Source organism: Cyrtonyx montezumae, unplaced genomic scaffold (genome assembly GCF_038088225.1).
Source record: "Cyrtonyx montezumae isolate F1298 unplaced genomic scaffold, pur_monq_1.0 scaffold_19, whole genome shotgun sequence".
In the NCBI taxonomy this organism is placed as follows: Eukaryota; Metazoa; Chordata; class Aves; order Galliformes; family Odontophoridae; genus Cyrtonyx; species Cyrtonyx montezumae.
Genome location: NW_027071925.1, coordinates 3,827,506 through 3,838,200, shown reverse-complemented (window position 1 = coordinate 3,838,200; position 10,695 = coordinate 3,827,506). Strand labels below are relative to the sequence as shown.

Genomic DNA, 10,695 nt, shown 5'->3' with positions numbered 1-10,695 from the left:
ACCCCTCCACCCTCTTTAAAAATAAGCCACCCTAAAGGAAAACCCCTTTCTCAGTAGGCTGCAGGGCTATATAGGGTTGGAAGCTGCCCCGGCAGAGTCCATAGTTAATGATGGGGGATACAGCTGCAGCTCAGGGGTCCCAGAGCATGCAGGGCACCTCAGAGCAAGCATTTCTCTCGTCTCTAAATGAAAACCCAGTACGGAGTGCTGTTCATCTTCCTACCTCTCCCACCTGGTGATGCCGGAGCCGCCGCCCGTCCTTATCCGAATGCTGCAAGCAGAAATGGGCAAATGGTCAAAAAATCCATTTCGACACTCCTCTCCCTCGCTTCTCCTTTTAGAGCCCGGCCCCAACAACTGCGATGGTTTGGCAAGGAGAGCTGCACACGGGCAGCAAGGAGCTTTCACAACGAGGGCCTGACTCCCACTGCGGTTTCTGCCACCCCAGACCCCCTTGGAGAGACAAGAGCTGAGCGAGGCCGAGAGAAGGTGTGGATACGCAGCATTTGCTGAGCCAGACTCACAGGTTCAGCAGCGTGATGCAAACCAACACCTTCTGCTCCAGGATCCTCTGTCGTCCCACGGCAGCCAGGGGGATGCAGCAGGGACCATGCTGATGTGGGGCAGGCTGCACGGACAGCCCCTGAGTGAGAAGTGCTGCAATAGCAGCTGCCAGCTCGGGAGAGCAGCATTTGGAGCTGACTCACGCAGGGTAGCAGACGGGTGAGTAATGGCAAGCATGACTGCAGAGAAAACCCTCGGCTAAAATTAGCACCCTCGCCTCGCGCGGCCTGGCGCTACAAACCAAGCCACAAGTAGTAAAAAAGAAACACAAACCCCTGACATTTATCACTCGGTCTCGCTCGGCAGAACGGTGCTGTGGGGAGGGCTCGGTCCCCTCTTTGGGCTGGAGGGGTTCCTGAGCAGGCAGGCACAAACCCTGCCCTGCAGCATCAGCACCTGCCCCGGCCCCGGGGATTTCAACAGGACTTTCAGGTCCTGCCCCGGGCCCGCAGCCAGCAGCTCCTGCAGGAACTGCTCCTTGTGCAACGTCTCAGGGTGCTTTGGAAATACCTCGTTTCACCACACCCCGGAGAAGGGGGGAAACAGCCCCAGCTCTGAGCAGGGAAGCAGGCCCTGAGAGCTGTGCACCCTTCTGTGCAGTGCTGCAACACTGCAGTGCCACAGATCTCATCGCTTTTGGCTTTAGTACGGAGGAACAGCAACACTCACCAAGAAGCAAAGGAGGCTCTCAGCTCACTCACATCCACATTAAGGAGAGGAATGTTTCATGACTTCCAGCCTGACTCGTCCAAAATATTTCCCTTTTATTTTAAAGGCAGCAAACATTAGAGCCTCCCTGACCTTACTGCTCACCCACACCCGCGGAGGAGATTCAGCTAGAACTGAGACAAGCTGCCATCAAAATACTCCACGTTTCTTCCCTGGAGCACACTTGGTTGTGGAAGGGTTTTAAAAGAAAGCCCAGCCAGAACTCACGTGTTCGTGCTGACTGCACCAGAGCTGTACTGTACATGGTGCTGGGCAGACTGGGAACGTTACACAACCCATGTTTACCTACCTATCAACCCCAGAAGAGCCATTCTGAAGGAGCAGGAGCCCTGGCGTACTGAGCACAGCATCCTGCAGCTCCTCCCATTGGGCTGATGATACAACACAACCAGCACTCAAGTATTTCAATGCACAGAACAGGGATCGTTGTGTTCTCACCAGGCTGTAATGTTTTCTGTCTTCGTGCTTCCCTCCTCCACCCACTTCTTGCTAAAGGAAAGGAGCCCGAGTTGATGGGCCAGCACAGAAATGCATTAATGGTTATGGGCGAGGACAAACACGACGTGGGAGAGCAGAATTCAGAAGGTGCCCCTTGACTTTTTCCACAACAGAATGCTAGGAGCTTTTAAAAGACAACTGGTCTGGAAATAAAGCACCTTCAGGTAAAAGCTGAGCAGCTGCCTCACCCATTTCCAGCAGGAACTGGGCAGTGGGCATTTGTGAAGATTCAGTGCCTTATTCTCATTTCACCTGTAAGCCTAAGCCAGAAGAAACACCCCTCACACACACCAAAAAGCACAACACTCAGGTTCGAGCTGATTTCACTTTACTTCACAGTCTTGGCAAAAACAAATCTGCATTCAAAAGTCATTTCACATTAATATATTAATCAAACATTTCAAAATAAATATATATATGTATGCATATTTAAAATAACCATTTCTTTACATCACTGCAGTAGCAATTCTAGAAAAGTCAGTGCACAGAGAGCAGCGATTTGGTTAATCACCGAGACTCAGACACAAAGAAAACAAGAGGTGGACCTTTTTCTCTCCAAGCAGGCTGCATGCAGGAAGCCTTGGCAGTTCCCTAGCACATGATCCTCCTCCACACTTGCTGGGACAAATCTGCTCTCTCACAACCACTGCTGGAAGTCAGCAGAATGCGACTGGTGTGAAGCTTTGTGCAGTTTCACAGCCTGGTCACTGATCATCCTGCAGAGGTTCTGAGCACGACAGTCTTTGCAAATGAGATCAAGGAAAATGCTTGAGCCCTCAGTCCAGAGCATTGACATTCCACTTACTGAGAAGTAAATTCATACCTGATCCAGGGATGCTAACGACATCAAACATCTGACCTCACAGCTCAGTCACACCAACAACTTCTTCCACCCTTTTTTTTTTTTATATATTCTCCCAAGTGTTTCCAGAGCAGAAACTATTTTCTTCCTGTTAGCTATTAACTCCCCAGTTAAACCACAGCAGTGAGATACTTCACTGGCCAAACTGTAACTTGTGTTACAGGGGAAAAAAAAAACACAAAGTGTATTCATAAAGACAGTGCTCAGGGCTTTGTGATCTCCAGCCCACGTGTTGGAATGGAAAAAAGAGATAAATGAGTGTTCCCATGTGATCTGTGACGAGTCACATCAGCCCTGCAAAGGGCAGTTTTGTTTTCTTAAATAAAAAAAGGAAGCTTGTCAGCATCGTTGTAGTGCACAGCAGAAAAATTTGGAGGGCTATCAGATTCACTATGATGGTTAGGAGCAACTTGTTCTTTTAAAAAGTTTAGTAGATATCTGCTAAATATAATAGACCTCTACTCCCTCTGAGACTCCAAAGGTTCCCATTGAAGCCCTTTTTCAGTAGGGGAGGGAAAAGCTGGGTTTAATATTCCAGGTTGAGAGGGATACCTAGAGACATCCCTGTGTCCAGAGAACCCCTAAAGTAAAGACAAGACTCCCTGGGCACCTTGTTGCCACGTTATGAGCTTGTTAATTATCAGTCTGCAACAGCTGCTTACTCTAAAGAGGTATAATTTAAGTATCAAAAGAAACAGACAAAGGAGACTATATCAGAAAGAGAACCTCCAGTTCTAGTGTTGGTGTGCACAGGGAGAAAGGAGAACTGTGGTAGGACTGCAAACCCTCAGAGCTCTCAGAGGTAAGCCAGGCTGCTGAGATCTCTCCCCTTGCTCTGCTCTTATCTACCACTAAAGTCCAGGGAAGCTACGTGCCTTGAGGTAAGGCTCTACTCCTCAGTGCTATGGACCATGCCCCAAGATTCAGCCAAAGTGGGAAGTAAGAAAGCAACGAGTTGTGGAGAAGTCCTGTGGTAGCTTATTGGTTTTTCTTGTCCTCTGGTGGGAAGTACGGAGGCGGGGGTGGCTGGTCCTGAAGTAAAGACAGTAAAAGGACATCAATTTGTGGCAAAACAAAACAAAACAAAACAAAACACACAAGAAATCAATAGGCACGCTTTGCTGTGTCACTGAGTAGAACTTGGTACGTGATTCTGACTCTCAGAAGTAAGAAATCCTTGTGGAAACTTGATCCCAGCTCTTACCGTGGGCATGTAGACGTTGTGTGGGTTTCCTGGGTTGTAGTAAGCACTGGCAGCAGCTTCAGCAGCCTTAGCTTCAGCTGTCACAGAAACAGAAGGGACAAAATGGGTGGCACACGGGGAGTTTTTATCATCACAATTCCATCACAATACTCCTGGCCATTAACTGGTCTAAATAAAGCACTATCTTGTCAATATTCAAGCTCCAAAACAGCTACAATACGATGTATCTGTAGATGGTGTTCCCACTGGAGGGCACCAGGCTGGCCTTCAGACTGAGCTCCCTAACCACTCCTTTCCAGACAATTTTAACTCAATTGGAGCTTCTAAGTTGACTCCACGTTCCCCATGAGAACACAGACAGGAAACCTCAATGAGGGAACAAAATTCTGACTCTTCTGAGCAGTAACACCGACACTCAGCATCACAATTTGACACAGGTTTCTGCACAGCTGTTGTTAAGGAGCAACAAAAGAGAACTGTGGGCACCATGAAGCAGCTGTGAGCTGATTCAGCCCAAGGTATTTCTTACCTGCAGGAGTGGAGGGCAGATCTGGACCACCAGCAGGCGGCTCCATGGGCCCTGGGTAGGGTGGGGGTGGCAGATGCATGTAGGCCATGTCTGCACCCCCCACAGGAGGAGCAGGATAAAACTCTGTCAGGAAAGGAGACAACATGGCAAAGACTTAGCAGCCATTTGGGGTGGGGTCACAGCACGCAGCCAAAACGAGATGAAGGCAAATCTCCTTAAGCTCAGAAGCAAAAGCTGCACAAGGCATCAGATCCAATGTTAAAGATAATGTGAAATTGTTCTTTCTTCCCCCTTGGAGCTATTCTAACTCTCGTTAGCTAAAATCATCCTTGTCTGCATAACCCACACTTACCAGGAGGAGGTGGTGGGTATGGATAGCCCCCATTTGCCACAGGTGGTGCAAAAGCATAGGATCCATTCGGCATGTAGGAATAGCCATAAGCTCCGTTGGGGACTTCACCTCTGGAGGCTGGAGAAGGAAAGAGAAGTTGACCAAAACACCAAGCTTGCAGAAAACACAGGCTAAGACCTACAACAAACTTAAAGAGTCCTCTGAAAGCCAAAGAAAACAAAACAACAACAACAAGAAGTATGAACCCTAATAAGCCCACTGCTTGCTGGATGTCAGAAAGGTGTTGTGTTAAGGCCACGAAGTTTCAGACACAGACTGCAATTCATGTAAGACAGGAATCCAACCTGTCCCAGCTTAAAACTGCTCTTGCTGTAAGATTAAGGCAAGGCCTCCTGGAACCACAAAGCCAAACAGCAGAGAGCATGAAGCTCCCCTACCTTGGGATGCCACCTGCAGCATACGCTGTCCGAACTCGATAGCACCCCCAGCTGTAAAGGTCATCTTGAAGGTGGCAGATCCCTCCCAGCCACCTGCAGGGAGAGAAGACAGCACTCACAAATAAGGAGAAGCCATTTCAATGCTATTCAGCTTCCATGCTTTAGCTCCAGATGCCCTGTCTATCATTCTTTAAAGAGCTCATCCCAAACATCCAAGAAAAACCTGCAGAGAAAGCAGCAGAATTACCTTTAGTACAGAAAATTTCACATTGGACAATGTTTTCAGATCCAGAGATGCCTGAATAATAAAACCATCAATGAGGGAGACATTCAAATGCTTGCTAAAGTTGTGCCTGCTATCACACAGGCTGCCAGCAGCCCAAGCTATCAGGAGGGCTGGATTTACTCTTAGCTTTGTACATGATTAGTGCAGAAGACAGGGATTCTGCTAATCCTGTTTGCTAAAAGGTTTTTGCAACTACACCTAACTGTCCACTGCAAATTAGTTTTGGAGTCTGAGTCCCCAATGAAGCAAAGAGCTTAATGAAAAAAAACATGTCACATAAATCCATTAGAGTTCACAGGGAATATTTCAAGTTGGGATGATAATAAAAATAAACAAATTAGCAACATCTCTTATTACAGACTAAAAAAGAAAGACACGCTCAGCTCAGAGTGCCAACAATGCATCAAAGCAGTGGCTGTGTCAGTACTGAAACAGGGACACGGAGATAAAAGAGCCTTCTGAGCTAAGCCAGGCTCCCCTGGCTGTTACAGCAATGTGCTCATTAACTAAGACAGCCTCTGGGGGAAACTTGCAGAGATTTTGCTGGAGCAGTTTGCCTTTCACACAGTTTGGAGTTCGTCCTTGCTGCTCGCCTCTCCTCCCGTGCTGGATTGCTCCTGTTTTGTTCCCCTACAGAAGCTACAAGGCTGATGTCAGGGCAGCAGGCTGAGGTCCTCTGAGCACTGCACTGTGCTGCAGTGCCACAGCTAACAGAATAAATAAAGCTCTGGATGAAATAAGTGCCTTGGTGAAAAGTAGAAGCATAGGACAGTTACACAAATGTCTTGAAAGAAAAAATAAAGTCCACCACAACCTTCTCATTGAATATAATGTGAAGCTGCCCTCCAAGGTTCCCTAAGGTCGAGATAATTCACTATTTTCCAAACAACACAGCAGTGCTTTTTCCTGAACTGCACAAGGAATAGTGTCAGAGATCAGCACCTCAAAATCCATACAGATCCAGAACAGACCACGAGTGCTTGGCACAGAAGGATGTGGATGCATAATTAGGAGAAAAGCTCAACTGACCAAGGCCAAGCAACGGCCTCAGTGCTGCTGCCACAGCCTGCTCCCTGCTCTGATGTGTACTCAGTGAGATCACTTGGCTGACTGAGCTCAGAATTTGTACAGAGGGCAGGAATGACATCAGCTACAGAACTCATCTGCTCACTGTAACTGTACAGAGCAGGCGAGGGGAATAGTTTTAGCTGCTGATTTGAAACAGAAAAACACATTTTAGCAGTACTGCAAGAGCCCACGCATTCAGTATCCACTTTAGACTGCAGTGAATAACTGCTTTACCACGAACTGTATGTTCTGCGTCTTAGTTCAACTTTGTATCAGTGCCATACCTACCTCCTGCCTCTGCTTTCACTGTGCCCTTGATATAATTTGCTCCGAAGACAGGCTGCTTAATCTCACAGTCTTTCAACAAATAAAAGGCCATCCCGAAAGACTGCATAGCATCCTTTCCCTTCGATACAAAGATAACCTGAAAAGGAAACAACATTGCAAAGGGCACTTAAAACAAACAGGAAACACTGCCCCTGTTTGTTATCTGTAGAGACTTGAGGACTGAAACTGCCTCCCACACTCCAAGATCCTTGTAATCCCTGCAAGCCCCAGGCTTCTCAGAACAGCTACAAGGAGAACCTGATGCCTCGAGGCAACACAGCCTTCCAGAAAGATTATACTTCTCAGATAATACTCCTCTGTTTCCAGAGAGCTCACAGCCCCACACAGCCGTGATTTAGTAGCTGAACTGTTCCATTCAGCATTTCCAGACCACCCCTAATTTCCAATCTTGGAGATGCCTGATGGACTGAGCAGCTGCCTGGGTAAGAACTAATCAGATTTATTATCTTATGACAAACAGAATACACCACGAAGTCATGGTGCTCCCCATGGGGAGAGGATGAGCCATACTTCAAGGAGCACTACATCATCCAGACTTTCATGCACTGGGGAGTGGATGGAAGCACAGAATCACGAAGAGCTCTCATCTCCTCCTAATGCCTTCTGCTACTTACTCGATAGGGAGTCAGGAAAACACTCCCTTTCTTGGTCCCTTTGAATGCATCCGGCATCGGTTCGATATCACTGAAGGTCATTTCTACATGATCATAGGTCATCAGAACACTGCAAAGAAGAGGAGAGAAAAGGCACAGCGTTACAGCTCAGGGCAGAAGTGCAATATGCAGAGTTTACTGACCTACCAGAGCTGGCTTAACCTCCAGCCAGTGCTCAGTAAACAAGCTCACTCTGCTTTGCACTTCTGTACTTCTTTATTTTGCTGCTTGCAGCAGCTTCAGTAGTACTGACTGCTGGTTCTCAGCCTCGTGTTCCTTCCTCAGAGTGCTGACACAGCTACTGCTGCTTGCACAGCCAGGCAGTGAATCTAGCCAATTCAACTCATCAAGACCTCAATATATTCCTTACATTAAGTGTGATATATATCTAATATGCTGTATTATGCTGGATCATTTCCCTACATTGGTTCACCACAAGGAACACAGCTGCTGTAGCAGGAACCCCTCGGGCTGGGTTATGCAGTGAGGCTACTGAAGGTCACAAGAACACATTTCAGTCGCTCAAACGTGATCTGGATCCCTTCTCCTGTCACTTAACTTCCACAAACCCGAGTCCCTGCGCCGACTCCTTAATTCCCAATTAAAAACAGACCTGATTAGGACCAACGCAATATATCTGTACGGATGCAGGCACGCAACAGCGTCCACATCGAGCACACCAATCCTTAGCAATGGAGGAGCACAGCACGTCTATGTTTGGCTGCTGTTACCATCCCCGGTCTTTCATTCGCCTTTCCCCTCTGCCAGGGCGCACCCGGCCCCGCACCAAAGCTACAAAAGGGCACAGGGCCTACTGCGGCGGGGGGAGCCAGGGGAAGGCCGCTCCCCGCCATGTCCGACGGAAAGGGGATGGAGAAGGACGGGGAAGAGGGGCACGGCCGCTCGCCGCCTGACCTCTCGCTGTTGTTAACGATGACGCCGCCGCCGTCCGAGTGGTTCCTGTTCAGCGCCATGGCCGCCGCCCCCCCGCCACGCAGCGCCGGGTCCGCTCTGCGCATGCGCACAGAAGAGGCTGACGGGGGAGCGGCGCCGCGCCGCGGGGCATGCTGGGAGTTGTAGTCCCGGTGGTGTTTGTGGTCCCGGTGCGTGCTGGGAGTTGTAGTCCTCTCTCAGCAGCCATCTTTTTTTTTTTTTTTTTTTTTTTTTTTAGGGGGAGGTAGCTCTTTGAGGGATGTTTTCAGCCCTCCTTCTGCCCAGACTCGTGTCTTACTGCTTCACTCATGCTCTTCTCTGTCGGCCCCGAGGAGCGGTGCCACCTCCCGTGCAATTAATATCACTGTTAATTCACGGCGCTAAAGCCAGCTGCTGAGATCGCATTAACTTTTCTATACGTCATCCAAAAAGCTGTTCTCCTTTTTGGGAGAGCCCGTTCACCGACCCATTAATCACCCGATTGTGCGGCCCTCTGACCATATATAATAAAATGATTTAAGTTATTTGCAGCCTGCGTGACTTGGCAGCACTTCCCCCAGCTTCCTATTTTAGATGACACAACAGTGTACACAAAGAAAGCACGGGGAGTTTGCCCAGTTCCCTTTGCTGCCTTCAAATTCCCATTTTATCCTTCCAAAACATTACATTTTGCTGCGGTTTCCACGTTCTTTACAGCGCTCGGAATAAAAATCCCACGAATCTGGTGGTGCTACACATAAACTGAGGCTTAACCCTTTTAACAGTAAAGGTTCTCCCTCCGTTTCCAGGCTTTTTAAATTCACACTCAATGCATGTTCTGTGTCCCGGACATCTGAGCCCACTATTGGGTGTGAAGTGCTGTGGGTTCCTACAGTTACCCCTGTGAGGGTTAAACTGGAGGGACTGAAAAGTCACCCTACAGACAAGGCAGAAATCTGTCCCGTCTTGTGGACAAGAGGAAATCTGGGAACAGGAAAATATCTGTGGTGCTGACATAGCTACAGTTTGGGTATAACCCACCGCCTCCAACTGGAGTTAACTCTTAAAGCAGTAACAGTGCTTGCATAATTTCATTAAAACTACTGCTAAGTTAAATGTTTTGAAGAACTCCTCGTATCAATAAGCAGCAAAATGCGTGAAGATGTGTTAAGAGCTGATATTATCCTAAATCACATATTTTTATGTGGATTTGAACTTTCCCTGCAGGGTTTGCAGCCCAGCCCCCCCTCCCAGTGCTTGCAAATCCCCAGGGCAGCAGGGAAATAGAAACACTACATAACGGAAACCAGATTTAAATAAACTCAGTGATAGAATCTGTGCAGTTCTTGGCAAGAAAAGCACAACTTTGTGCCTTTCACATCCGCTATTTTAATAAGTTGTAAGCTTCCCTTTTAAGAAATGCTTGTAACACACGGCCCCAATTCTTCTCCTATTAAAGTCAGTAGCACACATCCACACAGCTTTCCCCAAAGCTCTCAGCAGCTGCTTGTGAGCTAACACTTTGCCTGATAAAGACCTTCTCACAGCTCCAGCTGATGTTTGCTATTAAGAAACTCAGCCTTCATTTTAAGAAACACTGGAGTGCATGGGAAGCTCCAGAACTCTTCGTTTCATGGAGATGTATGCAGATTAAAACACAAAGGAAAAGATGTATCATCTGTTCAGCTTTGTTATTTCCAAGTCAAGGACAGAAGCAGAAGAGAGACAGAGAGAAGTGAGACAATTCCTGGTTTTGAACTGCCCAGGACTGACAATATTGCTGTTGGATTGCAGGATTCTTCCGCTCCTTTTGTAGTCGAGCAATAAAAAAAATACTGTGTGTTTGGCACAAACCCCACGGACACACTTGGAAAATAATATCTCTGTTATTTTCTGCAGAACACAGAAAAAAAAATAAGCAAACGAGAACAGGACAACTGTAGTGGTTTGGTATTTGAAAGAAAGACAACCCACAGCTATGTCTGTGTAACATTTAATGGCAAATCATAGTCTCTATCACCACGAAAGTATTCTGTTACAGTTTCTTCACACACTGTAAGAGAGTCTACAGTAACTGTATAATTAAAAAATCTAATTAAAAAGAAGAACACTCTGTGACAGCAAAATATAACTCAAAGGAGCATGGAAAGGCTGTTTAAATTGCAAAAGTGCTATCTATCTAAATCCACCACGCATGGTGCCTGCAGCAAAAAAAATCAGAGCTCCAGGGCCGGCATAGTGCACGTTTCCTAA

General features: G+C 47.4%; 1 protein-coding gene across 1 annotated transcript; it reads right to left on the bottom strand.

Annotated features, from left to right (window-relative positions):
- Positions 1-2,722: 2,722 nt before the first annotated feature.
- WBP2 (WW domain binding protein 2) lies at positions 2,723-8,529 on the bottom strand. The gene is made up of 8 exons (XM_065735220.1): positions 8,446-8,529; positions 7,492-7,600; positions 6,818-6,953; positions 5,176-5,268; positions 4,739-4,855; positions 4,387-4,509; positions 3,858-3,934; positions 2,723-3,685 (listed from the first exon to the last, which is right to left on the bottom strand). The coding sequence occupies exons 1-8, from the start codon at positions 8,502-8,504 to the stop codon at positions 3,632-3,634; spliced, it is 768 nt and encodes a 255-aa protein (XP_065591292.1). The 5' UTR covers positions 8,505-8,529; the 3' UTR covers positions 2,723-3,631.
- Between the last annotated feature and the right edge of the window lie 2,166 nt (positions 8,530-10,695).